At 39.9% G+C, this 23,271-nt stretch overlaps 1 protein-coding gene across 1 annotated transcript in view; it reads left to right on the top strand.

Moving 5' to 3' along the window:
- TIE1 (tyrosine kinase with immunoglobulin like and EGF like domains 1) overlaps positions 1 to 23,271 on the top strand; it is a 154,908-nt gene that overhangs the window by 111,929 nt on the left and 19,708 nt on the right. The window contains exons 18-21 of the mRNA XM_053693608.1: positions 8,071 to 8,184; positions 14,061 to 14,131; positions 15,563 to 15,603; positions 21,885 to 21,981. Coding sequence (XP_053549583.1) covers positions 8,071 to 8,184; positions 14,061 to 14,131; positions 15,563 to 15,603; positions 21,885 to 21,981 — 323 coding nt within the window. The remainder of the gene's footprint in view (positions 1 to 8,070; positions 8,185 to 14,060; positions 14,132 to 15,562; positions 15,604 to 21,884; positions 21,982 to 23,271) is intronic.

Below are 23,271 nucleotides of genomic sequence, written 5' to 3'. Positions count from 1 at the left end.
GCTTTGTTATTTTATTAGGGGGCTTAGAGTAGGTGTAATTAGTTTAAAATTGTTGTAATATTTTTCTTATGTTTGTAAATATTTTTTTATTTTTTGTAACTTAGTTCTTTTTTATTTTTTGTACTTTAGATAGTTTATTTAATTGTATTTATTTGTAGCAATTGTGTTTAATTTATTTATTGATAGTGTAGTGTTAGGTTAATTGTAGGTAATTGTAGGTAGTTTATTTAATTATTTTATTGATAGGGTAGTGTTAGGTTTAATTATATCTTAGGTTAGGATTTATTTTACAGGTAAATTTGTTATTATTTTAACTAGGTAACTATTAAATAGTTCTTAACTATTTAATATTTATTGTACCTGGTTAAAATAATTACAAAGTTGCCTGTAAAATAAATATTAATCCTAAAATAGCTATAATATAATTATAATTTATATTGTAGCTATATTAGGATTTATTTTACAGGTAAGTATTTAGCTTTAAATAGGAATAATTTATTTAATAAGAGTTAATTTATTTCGTTAGATGTAAATTATATTTAAGTTAGGGGGGTGTTAGTGTTAGGGTTAGACTTAGCTTTAGGGGTTAATCAATTTATTAGAATAGCGGTGAGCTCCGCTCGGAAGATTAGGGGTTAATAATTGAAGGTAGGTGTTGGCGATGTTAGGGAGGGCAGATTAGGGGTTAATACTATTTATGATAGGGTTAGTGAGGCGGATTAGGGGTTAATAACTTTATTATAGTAGCGCTCAGGTCCGCTCGGCAGATTAGGGGTTAATAAGTGTAGGCAGGTGTCGACGACGTTGAGGGGGGCAGATTAGGGGTTAATAAATATAATATAGGGGTCGGCGATGTTAGGGCAGCAGATTAGGGGTACATAGGGAGAACGTAGGTTGCAGCGGTTTACGGAGCGGCAGATTAGGGGTTAAAAAAAATATGCAGGGGTCAGCGATAGCGGGGGCGGCAGATTAGGGGTTAATAAGTGTAAGGTTAGGGGTGTTTAGACTCGGGGTACATGTTAGAGTGTTAGGTGCAGACGTAGGAAGTGTTTCCCCATAGGAAACAATGGGGCTGCGTTAGGAGCTGAACGCTGCTTTTTTGCAGGTGTTAGGTTTTTTTTCAGCTCAAACAGCCCCATTGTTTCCTATGGGAGAATCGTGCACGAGCACGTTTTTTAGGCCGGCCGCGTCCGTAAGCAACTCTGGTATCGAGAGTTGCTTTTGCGGTAAAAATGCTCTACGCTCCTTTTTTGGAGCCTAACGCAGCATTTGTTTGAACTCTCGATACCAGAGTTAATTTTATGGTGCGGCCAGAAAAAAGCCTGCGGAGCGTTAACAGCCCTTTTACCGCCGAACTCCAAATCTAGGCCATATAGTGCACAGGACACATACAAGCTCTTGAGCATACACCAGTATGCTGTCACAGAAAGGACCTAAGTTCTAACAAAGCAGATCAAGAGAACGGGGTCAATTAGATAATTGAAGCAAATTGAAAAGTTATTGTTTTGTTAATTGTAAACTCTATAATCTCTATCTGAATACTGAAACAGTCATTTTGATTTCCATGTCCCTTAAACCCTTGTCAGACGGCTGTGCAAACATTATTCCTTGAGATGCAGAATACATAGATAATTCATTCTTTTTATTGTTTTCCAATCTTCCCTCCTCCATTATTTGTCTGTTCAACATTTCAGTTTTATTTCCCCATCTCCGTTTTCCTTCATTATTTCTTCTCTCCTTCAGATTTCTTACTCTTTCTTGACATCTTTCTTTCTAATGACACGGTGAGTCCACAGATCATCTAATTACTATTGGGATATTCACCTCCTGGCCAGCAGGAGGCGGCAAAGAGCACCACAGCAAAGCTGTTAAATATCACCTCCCTTCCCTCTAACTCCAGTCATTCTCTTTGCCTACGTTAGAATAAGGAAGTGGTAAAGTTAGGTGCTGGAAATCAAGAGTTTATTATTTTATTTGCATTCATTTAGCATTGGTGGCTTTTAAGCAACGGAACTTGTGGGACATAATTCTCACTGCGCCTCCCTCATATTTAAATAAAAGTTGCTGCCCTTATTATTATTTTCCACAGGTCAATGTGAGGGAAAGGACCTCTCAAACCTAGTGAGCTGCCTTGCTGCCAGGCAGATTTATTGTGGTAAGTGCTAATTTATTTTCTTAAGCAGCTTTAAGGAAAAAATATAGCACTTTACTATTTCCCTAACTTGGATTTTTAATACATTACGCCTAGTGTTGTAAGGGGGGTTATGTATTGCAGTTTTGCAGGCACTGGGGACTTGAGGAGAACTTGGCTCATTTTGGTGGTTTTATTAAGGCTTGTGTGAGGTAAAAATGTATCTGTTGCACACTTATTTTTCTCTCACTTTCTGTATATGGAGGAGAGATCTGCATCAAACGGTTATTTGCTAGCCTGACATTTCTGAAACAGCTCCTTTTTGAATTTAAGAATCAGTTATTTTTTTATCCTGCTGGATAGGCACCTCAGCAAAACTATAGCTGAGGTGTAGAGGCTATTTGAGGTGTTAAGACGTTTTTATTTCACATATCTTGAAAAATAAAGCAGTAACGTTTTTGTTTTTATTAAAAAATAAAGCAGTTTCTTTTTTGCATTGCTTCAAAAATAAAGCAGTTTCTTTTTAAAATTTAAAGAGACAGTAATGTTTTTTTCTTTTTTAAATCTGTTCATAATTTAATTATTTATATTTATTCTGTTAAGATGGACAAATACTCTGTTGTAGATTACAGATTTCCTTTATGTTTGAATGCTAATATTGAACCACCAATTCTTTTTTCTTCCTCATGTGTTGAGAGAACTTAAAATTATAAGGATAGACTTTTTGAGCCAATATTGTTTAAGATGGATGCTGTCCAGGAGTCTTCTGACAATGTTCAAAATATGCCGCATTTTTCTCCTCAGGTGTCCCAAATTTTAGCACCCATTAATTCAGTGCCCTGCGCTTCCTCTCAAGCTCCGGCTGGGGTCTCCTTGCAAGACATTGTTTCTCTCATGTCTTCTGCAGTTTCTGATGTGTTGTCTGCTTTTCCTATGCTACAGGGAAAGTGCAAGAGGAAGTCTAAAGAATCAGTGCGTAAGGTGTCTGACTCGGTCGTGGCTATTCCGAATATTCCCTCTCATAGATCTGATGGGGAGGATTCTTCGGTAGCATCTGAGGGTGAGATCTCAGATTCTGACAGTGTAATTCCTTCCTCTGATGCTGAAGTTGTATCCTTCTGGTTTAAGCTGGAGCACCTCCGTTTACTACTCAAGGAGGTTTTGGCTACTCTGGATGACTCTGACACTACTGTCATTGTCAACCCTAAAAAATCTTGCAAACTTAAGTACTATGATGTACCTTCCATGCTGGAATGTTTTCCCGTACCAGATCGGGCTACAGAAATTATTGTTAATGAAGGGAGAGAGGTTTTTCTCCTTCTCCTATTTTTAAGAAGATGTTTCTCATTGATGACGCTATTAAGGAGTCTTGGCAAACGGTCCCCAAGGTGGAAATTTCCACTTTAGCTAAGAGAACCACTATTCCCATAGAGGATAGCTGTTCTTTTAAGGATCCTATGGATAAGAAACTGGAGGGTTTTCTTCAGAAAATATATGTTCACCAGGGGTTACAATGACAACCTGTGGTGTGTATTGCTACCGTTTGTAGTGCGGCGGCATACTGGTTTGATGCGCTGCCTGATTCCATTCAAAGACACTCCCCTTGAAGAGATCCAGTAAAGGATCAAGGCTCTTAAATTGGCTAATTCTTTTATTTCTGATGCTTCCCTCATTAAGCAGGAGGGACTTCAGAGTAATTTTCGTTCCTTTTGAAACTTCAAGGGCAAACCTTCTCTCTCTAAAAACAGGAACAGTCCAAACCTGCCTTGAGACCCAACCAATCTTGGAATAAGGGAAAGCAATCCAAGAAGCCCGCTAATGAATCAAAGTTAGCATGAAGGGTCTGCCACCGATCCAAGACCGGATCTTGTGGGGGGCAGACTTTCCTTTTTCACTCAGGCTTGGGTTCGGGATGTTCAGGATCCTTGAGCGATAGACATTGTGTCCCAAGGATACAAACTAGAATTCAAGACCTTTCCTCCCAGGGGCAGATGTCTTCTCTCAAGATTATATGTCGACCAGATAAAAAGAGAGGCGTTCTTACGTTGTGTTCGGAATCTATCCGAAATGGGGGTTATAGTTCCTGTTCCACTACAGGAGCAGGGTCTGGGATTTTACTCCAATCTGTTTGTGGATCCCAAGAAAGAGGGAACCCTCAGACCAATCTTGGATATCAAGAGTCTAAACAAATTCCTCAGAGCACCGTCCTTCAAAATGGAAACTATTCGTTCCATTCTTCCTTTAGTTCAAGAGGGTCAATTTATGACAATAGTAGATTTAAAGGATGCATACCTTCATGTTCCCATCCACAGGGATCATCCCAAGTTTCTGAGATTTGCCTTTCTCCACAAACACTTTCAGTTTGTGGCTCTTCCCTTCGGACTTGCTACAGCTCCCAGAATTTTTTCAAAGGTTCTGGGATCTCTGTTGGCAGTACTCTGGTTACAGGGTATTGCAGTGGCGCCTTATCTGGATGACATTCTGGTTCAGGCCTAGTCCTTTCAACTAGCAATCTCCCACACAGAGATGCTTTTATCCTTCCTGCGTTCTCACGGTTGGAAGGTGAATCTGTAAAAGAGTTCCTTAATTCCATCTACAAGATTCAGTTCTAATGAAGATATTTCTGACAGAGGTCAGAAGATCCAAGATTCTTGTCTGTCTCTTCAGTCCTCTCCTCAGCCATCAGTGGCTCAATGTATGGAGGTAATAGGTCTGATGGTTGCCGCCATGGATATTATTCCTTTTGCTCGTTTCCATCTCAGACCTCTTCAAATATGCATGCTCAAGCAGTGTAACGGGGATTATGCAAATCTGTCTCCGCGTATTCATTTGGATCAGATGACAAGAGATTCTCTTCCTTGGTGGTTGTCTCAGGATCATCTCTCTCAGGGAACCTGTTTTTGCAGACCTACCTGGGTGATAGTGACAACGGACGCCAGCCTAATAAGTTGGGGAGCTGTCTGGGGCCTCCTAAGGGCTCAGGGGACATGGACTCGGGAAGAATCTGTTCTCCCCATAAACATTCTAGAGCTAAGAGCAATCTTCAATGCTCTTCTGGCCTGGCCTCAGTTAGCTTCTGCCGGTTTATCAGATTTCAGTCGGACATCATAACCTCAGTGGCTTACATCAACCATCAGAGTGGAACTCTGAGTTCTTTAGCCATGAAAGAGGTGTCCAAGATTATTCAGTGGGCAGAGACCCACAACTGTTGTCTATCTGCGATCCACATTCCAGGAGTGGACAATTGGTAAGCGGATATTCTGAGCAGACAGACATTTCACCCGGGAGAATGGGAATTACATCTGGAAGTGTTTTCCAACTTGATTCTCAAATGGGGACAACTGGATCTAGATCTCATGGCATCTCGTCAGAATGCCAAGCTCCCGAGGTATGGGTCGAGGTCCAGGGACCCTCAGGCAGTTCTGATAGATGCTCTGGCAGTTCCTTGGAACTTCAGTCTTGCATACCTATTTCCTCCGTTCACTCTCCTTCCTCGAGTCATTGCTCGGATCAAGCAAGAGAGAGCATCAGTGATTCTCATTGCTCCGGCGTGGCCTCACAGGATTTGGTATGCAGACCTAGTGGAGATGTCATCTCTCCCCCCTTGGAAGCTTCCTCTAAGGAAGGACCTTCTACTTCAAGGGCCCTTCCTTCATCCAAATCTAGTTTCTCTGAAGCTGACTGCTTGGAGATTGAATGCTTAATTTTATCTAAGCGCGTTTTTTTCGGATTCGGTCATTGAGACCACGATTCAGGCTCGCAAGCCTGTTACCAGGAAAATTTACCATAAAATATGGCGAAAATATCTCTATTGGTGTGAATCCAAAGGTTACTCTTGGAGTAGAGTTCGGATTCCTAGGATTTTATCTTTTCTCCAAGAAGGTTTTTATTGGCAAGTTCCTTGAAGGGTCAGATTTCTGCCTTGTCTATTTTGTTACATAAACGTCTGGCAGAGGTTCCAGGCCTCTGTCAGGTCTTGGTCAGAATCAGGCCTGTGTTCAAACCTGTTACTTCTCCCTGGAGTCTTAATCTTGTGCTTAAGGTTCTTCAGCATGCTCCGTTTGAGCCTATGCATTCTTTAGATATTAAGTTGTTATCTTGGAAGGTTTTGTTTCTTGTTGCTATTTCTTCTGCTCGTAGAGTCTCTGAGCTCTCGACTTTACAGTGTGAGTCTCCGTACCTTATTTTTCATTCGGATAAACTTGTTTTACGTACTAAATTAGGTTTTCTTCCTTAAGTAGATTCAGATCGGAACATTAATCAGGAGATTGTTGTTCCTTCTTTATGTCCTAATCCTTCGTCTCATAAGGAACGTCTTCTGCACACCCTAGATGTGGTTTGTGCTCTGAAATTCTATTTACAGACGACTAAGGATTTTCATCAGTCTTCTGCTCTGTTTGTAGTTTTCTCTGGGAAACGTAAGGAGCAGAAAGCTACGGCTACGTCTCTTTCTTTGTGGCTGAAGAGTATAATTCGCTTTGCCTATGAAACTGCTGGACAGCAGCCTCCTGAGAAGGTTATGGCTCATTCTATGAGGGCTGTTTCCTCTTCCTAGGCATTCAAAAATGAAGCTTCTATGGAACAGATTTTCAAGGCTGCAACTTGGTCCTCTCTGCACACTTTTTCAAAATTCTATAAATTTGATACTTTTGCCTCGACTGAGACTTCCTTTGGGAGAAAGGTTCTTAAAGCAGTGGTACCTTCTGTTTAGGTTCCCTGTCTTGTCCCTCCCTTATCATCTGTGGGTATTGATTCCCAATAGTAATTAGATGATCTGTGGACTCACCGTGTCATTAGAAAGAAAACTAAATTTATGCTTACCTGATAAATTTCTTTCTTTCTTGACACAGTCAAGAGTCCACAGCCGCCCTGTTTTTGATGACAGGGTATTTTTTGTTAAGTTATAAACCTCAGACATCTCTGCACCTTGTTGCTTCCTTTCTCTCCTTTACTTCGATCGAATGACTGGAGTTGGAGGGAAGGGAGGTGATATTTAACAGCTTTGCTGTGGTGCTCTTTGCCGCCTCCTGCTGGCCAGGAGGTGAATATCCCAATAGTAATTAGATGATCTGTGGACTTACCTTGTCAAGAAAGAAAAAAATGTATCAGGTAAGCATAAATTTCGTTTTTCAATCTTGCTTTGTCTCTCTGTTAATGCTCACATGCTCATCCCCCTTTCTCTTGCACTCCTCCTTCTCTCTCACTCTCTCTCCCTCTCTCTGTCCCCCCTCTCTCTCTCACTCTTCTCCTTCATTCCCCCTCACTCCCCCTCTTTCCCTCACTCTCTCTCTGTTTTTCACTCTCTTTCTCTCCATCTCTCACTCTTCTCCTTCACTCTCTATCTCACTCATCCTCTTTCTTTCTAGCTTTTTCACTCTCCCTCACACTCCCCTTCTCTCTCTCTCTCTCTCTCTCTCTCTCTCTCTCTCTCACACACACACTGTCACACTCCTCCTCTTTTTCCCTCTTACACTCCCCCTCCTTTCTCCCTTACACTCTCACACTCCCCCCTCCTTTCTCCCTTACACTCTCACATTCTCCCTTCTCTCGCTTACCCTCTCTCACTCTATTACACTCCCCCTTCTCTCTCTCTTACTCACCCACTCTAACACTATCTCACACTACCTCTTCTCTATTATCTTACTCACTCTCTCAATCTCACCCTCTAGCTCACTCTCTCACACTCTTCCTTCTCTCTCTCTCTCTCTCTCTCTCTCTTACTCACCCAGTCTCTCACTCTCTTACACCACCCCTTTCTCTCTCACTCACCCTCTCTGTCTCTCTCTCTCTCTCTCTCTCCCTCTCTTTCTCTCTCTCTCACTCACCATTTTTCTCTCTATTTCACTCACCTTCTTCCTTTTACTCATCCTTTCTATTTCTCTCTGTCTCTTTCTGTCTCTCACTTCCATACATGATATCACATGGTGTTGTATGCTTAGTTTATTCACAGGGACTTGGCCGCACGGAATGTTCTGGTTGGGGAAAATTTAGTTGCAAAGATTGCTGACTTCGGTCTTTCTCGGGGAGAGGAGGTTTACGTAAAGAAAACCATGGTAAGTAATGTGCTGGTGTTGTTTTTTTCTTATAAGATATTTTATTGAGGGAAATTGATAACAACAAACAAATACTGAGGGCAAAAATCAGACAGCATATTGAAACAAAAATACAAAAACAGTCAGGCCTGAGCCAATAGTACAATGTTATATCGGTCACATTTGAGTTACACCTTATTAATACGTGTGTAAAAACCCCCAATTAGAATTTTATCGTTTAATTATTGGGAATGGGGATGACATTACCCAACATTTTCTCCAAATACAGTGAGTATATAGTGAATTATGGGGGGGGGCATGGAAGGGGAAGGGTATCAAGGAGAATAATATTCAACTAGGTAAATCGGTGCATCAATCTTTGTTACTATTAAAAGAGACAAAAGAGGAACTACGTTTGGTCCAGGCCCAGGACCCAAGAGAGAGGAAAGAGTAAGAGGGACAGAGGGGAAAGAAGAAGAAGAAAAAAAAAATGTTTTAATAAATTAGTATTGTAGTTGTAGCCAGGGCCGCCACTAGAAACAATTGATCAGGCCCCCCCCCTCCTTTGACATGTACAATTTTTGACCAAGTGACTAAAACGTATGTGCACTTTATTCTTAATTGTCTATTTAAACTTGGAAATGTTGTAAAGGTAGTAACATACTGAAACACACAAACACACACATAAGGATTCACGTATAGACACTCTAGCAGACACGCAAAGAAACAGACTCAGACACAGACACCCAAACAGACACTCAGCACTTGTTTACATTGACCTGACAAGTAATGAGGTAAACTACAGTTTTGTAAAAAAAAGGAGATTTAGAAAACAAAATATGGAGTTCTGATTATCTTTTTGTAAAGGAAGATGACAACTAAATTATGATAACAGCATGCAGTGGCTGAAAGGATGGGCCCTGAACTGCCTAAACAATAATTTAAAGGTTAAATGGTGGATTGGTTACTTCCGGAAAGGTCTTGTTAGTCTCAAAGTCTGTAGAAAGATGTGAATAATTAGTAGTAAGGTCAAAATGTCCTAAAAAGGAACAGACAATGGACACACACACACACAAACTCAAACTTGCACATACACCCAAGGAAACACCAACAGAGACAGCCTCAGAAAACACACAAAGACATACACACACACACACACACAGACACCCACAGAAAACACACAAAGACATACACACACAGAGAGACAACCACATAAAAAACACAGAAAGACATACACACACCCTCACTGAGACATCCACAGAAAACACACAAAGACATACACACACCCTCACAGAGACACCCACAGAAAACACAGACATACATACATACATACACACACACACACCCTCACAGAGACATCCACAGAAAACACAGACATACACACCCATCCACCCTCGCAGAGGCATCCAGAGAAAATACACAAAGACAAACATACACACACCCTCACAGAGACACCCATAGAAAAACTCGAAGACATATGCACACACCCTCACAGACATCCACAGAAAATGCACAAAGACATACACACCCACCCTCACAGAGAGACCCACAGAAAAAAAATACATACACACTCATAGAGACACAAACCAAAGCACAAAGACATAAACACAGACACCCACAGAAACACTCACAGGAGGAAACATTTATGCACCTTGCATTCCCTAAATCAACAGTGTGTGATATGTATGATAAAAAAAATTGTAGAAATTAAGAGATCACTTTTTAAAGAATCATATTTGTAAATGTGCAAACAAAAATAATTCTGTGAATTCAAAATTGTACATTAATGAGCTGGCTAGATGAAGAAAAGTACCTTTAAAAGGTTGACATATGTTTGTTTGTTTTTTCCCCAACCAAGAGCACCACTTCAAATATAGTGTACACATTTTCCCATCTGTCAGCTGTACTTATGGATTTTGAAAATGCTGTACTCTATATGGTCTTGGTGGGACCATAAGCTGTGGTACTCATACCATTAGATCTGGCTAAATGCAGGATTCAGGCTTGTTGGTATGTATTTCAAAATTAAGTCAGCTGTAGTGTAAATTGAACAGTTTTAAGTTAACCTGTCTCATTTCAAACACTGAGCAATCTTAGTCTGAGAGTATAAAATTTTATGCAGATGTAAAAATCTTAGATAAAATGCTTCCTTGCATCTGGAAAGTCCTTGCATAAAGGGGCAGTAAACTGGAATGATATATATATATATATATATATATATATATATATATATATATATATATATATATATATATATATATATATATATATATATAATGCATATCTGCCAAAAGGGCATCTACCATTTGTGTATTGAGGAGGAAACATTTCTGCATGGTTTTAAATATAGAATTTCTACAGCATTGTCAAATAATCATAAATTCACTGCTGCTAAAAAAAAATGTTTTTATGGACCCCTAGCCCCACCATACAACTACTACCACACTGAAGTTACAATACAAAATTGCACAAAGAAATAAAAAACATTTGTTAAGTAATTCCTACCTCCTCTGCAAATGAAAGTGATCTGCCGTCTGACTCAGGCACACACTGTACAAAGTGCTAAGTCTGTCTCACACTACGCATAGTGGTTTAGTGCACACTAAGAAATCCTCTAAAATGCTAATACTTTACTCCTTGTAATAACATTTCCCATGCTCAATTAGCACTCTGCTGTAGTACCCACTGGTGGCTGCCTCATGGGGCCCCCCTGGCTCATTGGGCCCCTGACAGGAGTCACCCCTGTCACCCCCTGATGGCGGCCCTGGTTGTAGCCAGTTGTTCCATGTAGCCCAATAACTATCCATGTTGTCTTGCATTTTATGTACGAATCTTTCCATAGTTGCAAAATGGTTAACCAAGTCACAAGCGCTTTGTAATGTAGGGGGGTCTATTTGCTTCCATGTTCTGGCTACGCAAAGTTTTGCAGCTGCTTTGATATATATTAGGATTTTCTGTGTGGGGACTGGCGTTTTTAAATTAAACATATTGAAGAGAACTGTTTGGGGGGAAAGTGTAATATGAATACCTAAAGACTGCAGTAATGATTTTATCTCAGTCCATAAGGATACTAGTTTCGGGCACATCCATCAGATGTGAGAATCTGAACCCTGCTGACCACATTGTCTCCAACATTGTGGGGGAACAGAACTAAACATTTTAGAAAGTTTCAAGGGAGTTCTATGCCGCTTTAAGATAACTTTAATATAAACTTCAAGTAGGTTACGCAGTGTAATGTTTTTTTAGTAAGAGTGATTGCTTTAAAGATATCTTGCTCAGGAATTATAAGATCTAGTTCACGTGACCATGCCTTAACCTGCCACGGGACGCCTAGGGAATATTCTTTCATCAAGGCGTTGTAGTGGAATGTAAGGGGTCTCACCATACCCTTCCCCCTCATCCACCTCTCCTCCAATTTAGTAAGTTCCCTAAGTCTGTGTTTCGGGAAATTCCATGAATTTACTAGGTTTATGATCCTGTTTGCTTTAAAAGGGAGCCATGAGGGACTCACTTCTTGTAATTGGAATAGATGGGCTACCATGGCCAATCTGTTATTCATATATAGGTCTTTTATATGGACTATATTAAGGTTCTTCCACCAATCTGTATGAATATTAGGGAAGTCCCAAAATATGCCATCTAAATGTTGGATAGGGGAAGGATGAGGAGCTATTTCGTTACGGTGTCTGAGATCATGCCATAAGGTGATATTCTGCTTAACTATAGGGTTATCAACTAGCTTAGCCAAAGATTTATGTCTCGGGACCCATATGACCCGAGGTAGTTGTAAACCCTCTGGAATGGTCAATTCCTCCAACCGGTACCAGCCCGGTCTTTCTTCCCTTTGACTCCAAGCCGCTATGTGGGTCAGTCGGACTGCCTCGTAGTACAAAAATACATTAGGAAAGGAGGTCCCCCCTCTTGTGACTTGTCTCTGAAGTATCTTATGAGCTATTCTTGGTGCTGGTGTTTTTTGATTGTGAGAACATGGCAATGTCCAAACTGTATCACTCAAGTAAGTCATGTGAGTTGCTTGTTTGGTGCTAAAATGATGCCCTCTATAACTTACAATTAGTTTATAAAATTGTTCAGTTTTCATTCAATAAACAAATATATAACTGAATATAACCAATTCAGCATACATGAGATAATATATTCTTTCATAATTCAGATAGAATGTAATTTTTTTTTAAACTTTCCTATTTGCTTCTATTGTCAAATGTACTTCATTCTTTTGGTATCCTTTACTGAAACACAGGTAGATAGGTTTAGGAGTGCACGTGTCTGGAGAATGGCAATGGTTTTGCAAGAATTCTTATAACAATAATATACATTGTGCAGACACTGCTGCCATCTATTGTTGAAAAGTATTCTTGCAAATTGCTGCCATACAGTTCTTCAGACTCATGCATACTCCCTACCTAGATATGCTCTCCAATAAAAAAGGCTTTGTTAGCTGCAGAATGTGGAAGAAGTTGGCCACTCATGGCCTTTGGCTCTTTTTGGAGCCGGATTTATTCTTGTGAAAGTGCAACACACTAAAATTAGTGTAAATCCAGATATGAGTTTGTAGAACTTTCACAAGAATAAATCCTTTTCTGAAAAGAACCGAAGGCTGTGAGAAGCCGCCTTTCCCTGCATTTAGCTGGTAATGAGGCTGCCTAAGGCACGTGCCTAATAAAGAATACCATGGAAATGCTAAACATTAGATAATAAAACTAATGGGATATGAAACCCAATTTATTTTAAATTCAGATAGAGCTTGCAATTTTAAATGTAGCCACCAATCAGCAAGCGCTATCCATGGTGCTGAACTAATAATGGGCCAGCTCCTAAGCTTACATTCCTGACTATTCAAATAAAGATAGCAAGAGAACAAAGAAAAATTGAGGAGTAAATTAGAAAGTTGCTTAAAATTACTGCTCTATCTGAATCATTAAAGAAAAAAAAATTGGGTTTCTTAATCCATTTTAATCTTAAATATGAATTGCATGCTCTATCTGAATAATGAAAGAAAAATTTAGAGTTTCATGTCCCTTTAAGTAAAAAAAAATGTGCATTCAAGCAAAGTATCATTAATAAAGAATGAATTATCTGACAAGTATTTTCACCTTTGGTTTCAATAACGGTGTCTGAAAATGCTACTTGAAAAGCAGCCGTTAACTTGCGGATAATTATTAACCCCTGAATTTGCAGCTCTTCTTATTAACTGGCACGCCTTTGAAAGCAATAAAAAATAGATATGTTTTTGTTAGCATGCTGGCTATATTGCTCTTAGGACTTTTGTAAGAGCACTTTATTTCTGTTTAGCATCTCCTTTTAATTGGACATTTTCTTCAAAATAACAGCATAAATAAGGCTCTACTTAAAGGGACACTGCAATGAAATATTTTATGTCATTAACATGAAAATGCAGCATTTAAAATTTAAACATGGTGAGTTTTGTTTTGCTTGAAAATAAAAAAGTTAGTTAAAAGGTGTTTAAATGTAATTTGAAACTAATACATTTATCAGTTATGCACATCCTACTAAGACCCACTGACTGATAGCCACTTCCTGCTAATGCTTATGGGCTGAAAGCTACTTCCTGGAAGTACAACACAGATACAGCTATATACATTTTTAGTTAAATAGCTTTTACCTCATAATTTAGGAAAAAATAAATTAACAAAGTTTAAATGCTGCTTTTGCCTATGACTGATGGAAACAATTGAGTACAGCGTTCTTTTACGAACAACGAATCATGAACATTTAAAGGGACTTGATTCCCAAATATTTTCTTTTATGATTCAGACAAAGCATACAATTTTAAACAACATCACAGTTTACTTATATATTATCAAATTTGCCTCATTCTCTTGGTATACTTTGCTTTAATACATACTTATCTGTTACAGGGACGTCTGCCAGTGCGCTGGATGGCTATTGAATCCCTAAACTACAGTGTTTATACCACAAAGAGTGATGTGTAAGTAACTGTTGTATTTATTAGGCTATGACTAGTTGCAGGTCATTAGATTTATCTTTAACCCCTTAATGACAACCAACATAGCCTGTATGTCAGCTGTCTGTAGCACAGGGCTTTAACAGTGTCGGTCTCGCTGACAGCAGTGAGAGTGCACTATTTCTGCATGCTTCAGGCAGTGAGTCATACAGAAGTAGCCTGGTTTGGTCACTCTTGGCAAGGCCTGTGCTGTTAAAGACCTGGAGAACCCTTGTGACAGGCGTCGTACAGGATATGTCACTGTTGTTAGCGGTTAAACACCAGATAAGTGAGATTTCATGAATAAATCAAGTGTAGCAAATGTGCTTCTTAAACGGACATTGTAGTGTAAAAATAAAATGCTCTGTTTTAATACAGCAATCTATTTTTTCAAACAATTTCCCTTCTTATACAAATTGTGTTACTCAATGTTGCTCTCTTGGAACACCCCCATTCTGCTGTATATGAGGATATGGACTGTGATTGGGACATACGCATATACTACACCTGCTTATTATTGAACCCCTGTCCACACCACACACTATCTATTATAGATAAATAATGTATATGCTGGGTATCCTCAAGAAAAAGAAAATAATAATAATATTAATAAATAAAAATATTATATATATATATATATATATATATATATAAATAAACCATACATCTCAATGTTTTTGACTAGGTATTAGGGACTCAGAAGGTTGCGGGGGCAATAGCTGTTTTGTGTGCGGTGTAATGAGTGGATGGTGGACGGGATTATGAGTGTGTCTGGATTGGTCCGTGGGCATATCCGGGTGGTTTGCGGGTATATCTGGGTGATCTATTGGTAGGTTTAAGGGAAATTCTTCAAATAGGGACACATGGCTGTCTCAAAGGGAAAGAGTGAGAGACCTCAGAATTAAGGACTGCCCTTCTCAAATAGGGATAATTGGGAGGTTTGGTTAAATTTAAATAAAGTTGACGTAGTAGTTGTTGCTACTGCTACAAGCTTTTCAGTGGGGTCAGGAGAGCCTAGAACAAAATGAAGCTTACATTCTTATTGACCTATGATTAAACATATGAAAAGGATATTGCTAAATCTTTACTGAATAGTGTAAATTTTAACTTTGACTAAACTTTTCCCATTTGTGGAAAAGTATTTCCCACCAAAATAGTTTGAACTTTTTGAAGCCTTTCCTGCCTGCATAGATGCCTTTTTCCAGGCCTGTGACATAATGCTTTTAACTGCTCAAACAAATCAACAATTTATTTTTCTCATTTAGTTAATTTGTTTTCTGTTAAAGGGCTATTTAGAATTTTATGCGAATGCAGAAACAATGAAAAGATTTATATTTTTTTCACTCATCCAAAAATGAATGTTCATGTCTAATATATACTTTTATGTGTTCTCTGACATTTTCTTGTTTCCTTCAGTTGGTCGTTTGGTGTTCTGCTCTGGGAGATCGTAAGTTTAGGTAAGTCAGCATTGCCGCCAGGTAACGATTTATTTCTACTATTCTGACGTGCGCCACAATCAAACACACATTACTTCATTGAAACACAAAAACTATTATAAATACAATTATTTCTGATTCTTAAAGTAAGCTCTAGCTCTGATTAATTCAGCAGATTGGAACCGCTAGATTTTTTTTGAAAATTCCTAAATTCGAATAAACAAATTAGAGGAAAATGTATAATGTATCAGGAGAGAGGTCATTTATGATTGCAATTCAGTGTTTACATTTTTTAAAATAATAAATTGTGTGTATGTATTATCACTGGTAATAGAAATTGTTAGTAAGTTTTCTTTTAATCCCTATTAAGATCGGACTTGGCCTAGAATACCAAATACAGCTATTGAGGTTTTACCTACACAATGATATAAAAAACATTCCTTTTGAGAAAATGTTTAAAGGAGAACTAGTAAAAATGTGCTCTTTAAAACAAAATAAATACTTCACAGAGAAGAATTTATCCCTTATGGAACACTAAGATAATTTTGAATTTGTATGAATTATCACTGCATCATAACAGAACTGCTTACAAAATAAATGTATTTTTAACCCTTTCATGACAGGGTTAAAGTGCCTACATCGGAACAACTGTTGCACAATCGCGAGATTTCAATTATTGGATCACATCTGGGGGGCGTCCCTACAACCCTAGGAACGCCCTCCAGACCGCGATCAAATCCTAGAAGCACAGAAGGCTTCAGGACAGCCGTTAGCTATGACATTCTATTCCGTCATAACGGCTTTAAAGCCCAGTGTAATTATGACGGAATAGAAGGGCATAACGGCTTTAAAAACCAGTGTAATTATGATGGAATAGAAGGGCATAACGGCATTAAAAGGTTAGCATATCAAACCTGTAAATGTGTTTAAATGTTCATTGTTGCGCAGTCTCAGGACACACCCCTTGAATGTTATTTATCTTCATTTGCTGTGGCCAATTAGGGACAGATAAAAATGAGCTGTTCTACACTGCTCAGTGATTGGTTGATATTTATATGAGGGCCAGGGGTTCTGCATTCTGCGGAATGCACTCAAGCCTCTCTGGGGGAGTTTAAACACTACAATCTTCAGAGTTGTAATACAGAAATAAATAGTGAAAGTTCCTTGGGAAGATGTTTAATTATATATGTTTAAGCTTTTTAAGGGGAAAGTTCAGTACTTCAGCAGGCTGTCCAGTAAAATATGTAAAAAAAATACTGGACACTTAAATGTCCAATTGTTAAAGTCTCCTGCATGTCAGGTAAATTTGAAAGACCTCCTATGCCTCTATGCATTACAAATATGGCCCAAAAATAAGTGACACTTCATATGCACTACTACTGGCTTCCAATGAGGGTTAACCCCCCCTCCCCACTGTCTTATGTGTTACTTGCAGCTTTAGGGGGGTGAAAACACCACTCTGTGTGTGTTATATTTAGCCGCTGTTGTAATGTTTCTGCTCTGTGTGTGCTACTGACACAAGGGTTAAATCACTGCTCTGTGTGTGTTACTGGCACAAGGGTTAAATCACTGTTGTGTGTGTGTTACTGGGACAAGGGTTAAATCACTGTTGTGTGTGTGTTACTGGCACAAGGGCTAAATCACTGCTGTGTGTGTGTGTGTTATATTTAGCCGCTGTTGTAATGTTTCTGCTCTGTGTGTGCTACTGACACAAGGGTTAAATCACTGCTGTGTGTGTTTTACTGGCACAAGGGTTAAATCACTGTTGTGTGTGTGTTACTGGCACAAGGGCTAAATCACTGCTGTGTGTGTGTGTGTTACTGGCAGAAAGATAACATTATTGATTTGCATGATACTGGCAGCCAAGAGTATAATTTCTAGGCATGTGTATTTGCATTTTTTTTTAGCTGCCAAAGGGGGAGAAGGCACACAGCGGGATCTAAATTAGGTTGATATAACGGGAAGAAGCACACTGCAAGCAGGTTCCGTAGCCCCATTACTTTACAAAATTTATGCATTGTGAAGGCTGAAAAGCAAGACTTGATTAGCGGCAATAATAAAGAACGCTATCCTAACTGGCTGACTATAAATACAGCGCTATAGATGGGTAGTAACACAATTCACAAAAATAAAACATAGCTGTTAAAATCATTAATAAAACCAATACATGACAAATGCCCTCTTTCCTTCTAAATACAGGGAGAGTCCACAGCTGCATTCATTACTTGTGGGAAAACAGAACCTGGCCACCAGGAGGAGGCAAAGACACCCCAGCCAAAGGCTTAAATACCTCCCCCACTTCCTTGATCCTCCAGTCATTCTTTGTCTTTCGTCACAGGAGGTTGGCAGAAAAGTGTCAGAATTTTCGGAGTAGTTGCTTATGGAGGGTAGCACTCTTCGAGATGGAACTGGAGTTTTAAGTAGTCTTGTCAGACTCTCATTGAGAGCATTGACGACAGTTAGGGTCTGGAGATACAGGGAGAGTCTTTCTGCGAACCCATCCAGACTCATATTAACAGCTCCGTAAGCAATCAGGGTTGACGAGTTTCCCTGCCTGCTTTCTTTACTCAAGTCCATGTCAAAGGCGCTGCTACAATCTGTCAAACTTGTAGGACAGTGTCACTGTTCTGCGGCATAGATTCCGGTAAGATTGTTTCATTACTTTATACACTTGTTAACAATAGAAGACAAGGTCTCAGTGAGACTCCTTTATTTTTATGGAATCATAGGGTTAATATCTTGTGAGGGGGATTATTGAACAGTGGGACTTGTTAATCATATATTGTTAGGTGATTTGACTGCTTATGTGTAAGAACGTTTGGGCTACTAGGCTGATATGGAACATACAGGTTATTTCTTGGAGAGCTGTGCATTTTCTTTTTATCAAGATGGTGCGCTTTTTCCCTAGAGAGGCTAGATCCTGCATGAGCACAATGTGACTGGGAGTGGTCATGTTTTTTCCCATCTTCTGATTCATGACCAGGGGTCTGCGGAGAAGAGCATCTTCTCTATCTGTCTGGGTCATAGGAGGTGGTGAGTACCCCAGCAATTGGGGGTATAAGGTGCCAGTTGTTTTTTTATTTTCTATAAATTGATATAGATAAGTTATGGAGGATTCTGATATAGAGGATTCCTCTGATACAGATTTTGATACCTGTGTATATTGTGAGGCGGCCCAGGTAAACCAGCCCCTCAATTATGTTCCGCATGCCGCAATAAGGTGTTCACAGCAACCAATGTGGAAATGATAGAGACCACTGAGCCATCCGCCTCCAGGGATTCTTCGTCCAGTGAGGTGTGTTCCCTAGATTCTGTTCCTACATATGCAGTTGTCCCGGGTTCCGACCCTCCTTCGCCTGTAAGGGGTTTGCTTACACCAGAGGTTACTATGCAGTTCCGCATGGCCATCTCTACGGCCATAGCTATGTTACCTATCCCTGCTATGTGTAAGCAAAGGGGTAATCCGGGCTGTCCTGCCCATGGAGACTCGTGTAAAATAGTGGTTGTGTCCGATCAGTCCTCTGGGGATGCGGTTCCCTCTGAGGCTTCAGATGAAGATCCTCCTGGGTCGGAGTTTGCTGACTTGGGTCCTCCGATTGTGGAGGGCTTAGCATTTCATTTTAGATTGGCATGCCTGAGTTTACTCCTGAGAGAGTTTTTGCTGATGTTAGAGGTGCCTAGTACTGATCCGATCTTAACTAGACGTGGGAAGGAGTGGATCCTATTCCTTGTCGTCTTGTGTTCCTTTTTTGTTTATTGTTTATTTAGAATCCCAGTTTCCGAGCTCTATGGGGGATTATGTTGTATTACAGGCCAGACCTGTTTTTGGTTCGCACTCTCCTTTTCAGGATGGTTGCCTATTTTTCTTTGCTTTATTATTCCATTTTGGATAGTTTTTTAGTTTTTTAGAGCTCTGGGTTGTTATAGAAACTCTTCCTAGAAGGATGTTTCATCTCATGGGATTTTTGGTAATATCGACTTTGATGTTTGAGATTGGAATGAAAGCATCTAGTTTTCTGGTCGGGGTGATGTTCCCTTGATTTCTAGAATTGAAAGTTAAGCCATGGAGCTTCTTTCCGTGTTGCTGCTGGGACTTAAGAATTTACCTTTTCTTTATGTTTTTTATGACAGACGCGCCGTACCCTTGATGACGGGCAGGACCCATTTTGGGTAATAGTCAAGTCTTTTCTTTCCTTCTACTTCAGAGAAGTCCAGGCAGAGCAGGTCCGTTTACACTGGAGGATAGGCAGAACCTTTCTTTTTTTTTTTTTTTGATAGTCGCGTGTTGCTGGATCATAGATGTCCGGGGGTCCTGGAGGGCAGAGTTGAACCTTTCCTTCCGGCCTTCTGGACTAGGTGAGCTTTGGTGTCTTGTCCCAGTACCCTTCGCAGTGTCTTTCACTGTTGATGTGGTCCAATAGGGGAGGGGTTTTCCCGTCCTTTCTGGGTCCGATGTTATTAGGCAGAGCTTATTGGATATAGATTTGAATCCTGCTGTGACAGGTTTCTTAAATTTTGAGGAGGTCTTTTGTAACCTTCTTAATTTTGGCCATGTCGCTCTTTTTTGAAGATGGCTCGATTCTCTCTGAAGTGGGCGTCTGATGAGACTGTTGCCCTTTTTATGCCCGGAAGTGAGTCTGCATGGTTTAGAGGCTTCGCTATCTGAGAGTTCCCTTTTTGTGGGGATCTACAGGGTTAAGGTCTCTTACGCCTTCTGGGACGATTTGCTCGTTGTGACCTAGTTGAGAGAAGGTGTTCCTTTCTGGAAGGTTTTTGGTCTTCCCTTCAGTTTGTTCTGGTTCCTCGTCTCCTATACTAGGTGTGGAGGTCTCCCTTCTGGTGTCAGGAGGAAATAGCTTGTCTGGATTTTCTTTGGGTCTCTAGAGTATCTTCTTCCCCTCTAAAATGAGCTGGTGAAGGGTTTGTCTAGCAAGTTCTTGTTCGAGGGGCAGCCTGCCAAGATAATCTGGATTGGCCTAGCTGCCTGGCAAGTGGAAGGTTGCAAATGGACCCAGTTATGGTTACTTCTCTGATATGTTTTCACAGGTAGTTTTTTCCTATCTGTTGGTTCTTGGTTCAGAAATCTTCGATCTTCCCAGTGTTAAGTTATTTTGTTGGCAAGTCTATTTCCTGCTCTTTTGGGGTTGGATTTGTCCTTCAGGAGTAACATCGTTTTTTTCTTTGTACCTGTACAGGAGGTGTTTATTGAATTTTATTCAAGGACCTATTTCATCTGTTGTGGTGTTTCCACGTGTTATAGTTCATGTGTTGCAACTATTACAATATATTTTCCTTCTTGGGTTCTCCCTTCTAATAGGGCTGTTCATTGTCCAAATGGGATGAGGTTCTCCTCTTTTTTTGGGGGGAATCTTACCTTGAAGTTTCTGTCAGACTTTTTCAGAATGTTCTGTTTTTTTCCTTTAGGTCTGGGGAGTGCAAGGTTTGGAAGCTGATTAACTTCCTCCTTTTTGGTGGAGGTGTTTGTTTAGCTGGTTTTAGGAGACCTCGGGACACAAGCCTCCTCAGAGGTCTATGACTCAGTTCGAGTGCAGTAACTTCTTTGGGGGTCTGACATGAGTTCCTATGGTTCTGATTGTTGGGCGGCTACTTGGTCCTCCTAACATCCTAATTTCTTTTTCTTTAAGTTTTGCTTCTATTGAAACCTTCAGGAGTTGTTTTTTTTTTTTTTTTTTGCAGGCTGTGGTGCTCTTAGTTTGGGCTGCCTCTTATTTGTCCCTCCCGTTTGCATTCAGTGTCCTCTGTAGCTTGAGTATAATTTTCCCACAAGTAATGAATGCAGCTGTGGACTCTCCCTGTATTTAGAAGGAAAACATAAATTATGACTTACCAGATAATTTTCTTTCCTTCGATACAGGGAGAGTCCACAGCTCCCGCCCGTGCTTTCTGTTGGGTGGCCATACATTTAAATTGTTTTTCTTCTCTAACCTTTTTTACACTGATATTTCTACTACATGTTCCATTGGCAGAATGATTGGGTGATGGAGGAAGTGGGGGAGGTATTTAAGCCTTTGGCTGGGGTGTCTTTGCCTCTTTCTGGTGGCCAGGTTCTGTATTCCCACAAGTAATGGATGCAGTTGTGGACTATCCCTGTATCAAAGGAAAGAAAATGATCTGGTAAGTCATAATTTATGTTTTAAGATGCAACAAAGTATATGAATGTCCCTTTAAGTGACTGTGCCCAAGTTAAAAAACTTAGAACTGCAGATATACGACTTAACACATTTCTTATTTATCACGATGCATAAACTGTATTCTGATATATTTTGCTGTCTTATTTGCAGGTGGGACTCCGTATTGTGGAATGACTTGCGCTGAGCTGTATGAGAATCTTCCACAGGGATACAGAATGGAAAAACCAAGGAACTGTGATGATGAAGTGTAAGTCTATAAAATTAAAGGCACAATATGGTCTATCCCTCCCACTAGGAGCCTAATAAAATATTTTTCTTTTTTTAAATCTGTACTTAAAACTTTTGGGGACATTTATATAGGAATTAAATTACATATTGAGGCCCATTTATCAAGCTCCGAATGGAGCTTGAGGGCCCGTGTTTCTGGCGAGCCTGCAGGCTCGCCAGAAACAGCAGTTATGAAGCAGCGGTCTAAAGATCTCTGCTCCATAACCTATCCGCCTACTCTGAGCAGGTGGACAGACATCGCCGGAATTCAACCCGATAGAGTACGATCGGGTTGATTGACACCTCCCTGCTGGCGGACGATTGGCTGTGAGTCTTCAGGGGGTGGCGTTGCACCAGCAGCTCTTGTGAGCTGCTGATGCAATGCTGAATACGGAGAGCATATTGCTCTCCACATTCAGCAAGGTCTGGCGGACCTGATCCGCACTGTCGGATCAGGTCCGCCAGACCTTTGATAAATAGGCCTCATAGTCATAATGAGATCATACAGAGAATAGTTTTTATAAGTTTATTACATTTACCTTGTTGATAATTTTGTATATTATTTTTCATGCTTTTAAGATTTAATGACTTGGTTCCACTGGGGATCTGGAGGTATAAGATATCCACTTGTCATTATTCTTACTTATAATTAGGGAAACTATTCCTCAGTTCTATGTCAGGGGAATATTTGTAAAGGACAAAGTATATGAATAATATAGATTTACAGGCAGTGAGTTACTACTAGATACACAGCACTTTTCCTGCAAGGTGATCTAAAGAACAGGCGAGCTTACATAATAAGGGAATTACAAAGAGAACAGTCGAGAGGTGAGGAATCAGAGAAAGGTCTTATAGATGCAATAACGAAAAGAAAGTTTTAATATCCCTTTAATGGGACGACATAGTAAAAAAAAACAAAGCTTACAACTCATAGGATGTGGGTGATGACAACTGAACCGACGAGGATCCAAATTTAAGGTAATTGTGAATTTTGGAAATCTTTGGGGATTACATACACAGTCACACGAATAGTGCTTAGAAATAAATGTCATTTTGTCCCTTTAAATCAGTTATCTCATTTGTGTCATTCTATTGGCATACTTATTGAAAAGCATACCTAGGTAGGCTCAAGACCATTACTGGGATCTAGCTGCTGACTGGTGGTTGCACTAATATGCCTCTTGTCTTTATAATAGAAGTACATTTTGAGTTTCATATCCCTTTAAATGGGGTCCACTATGTTTGAATGTTTACCATACTGGGGCCTATT

Source organism: Bombina bombina, chromosome 10, assembly GCF_027579735.1.
Source record: "Bombina bombina isolate aBomBom1 chromosome 10, aBomBom1.pri, whole genome shotgun sequence".
Taxonomy (NCBI): Eukaryota; Metazoa; Chordata; class Amphibia; order Anura; family Bombinatoridae; genus Bombina; species Bombina bombina.
This window is presented reverse-complemented; position numbering and strand designations above follow the sequence as displayed.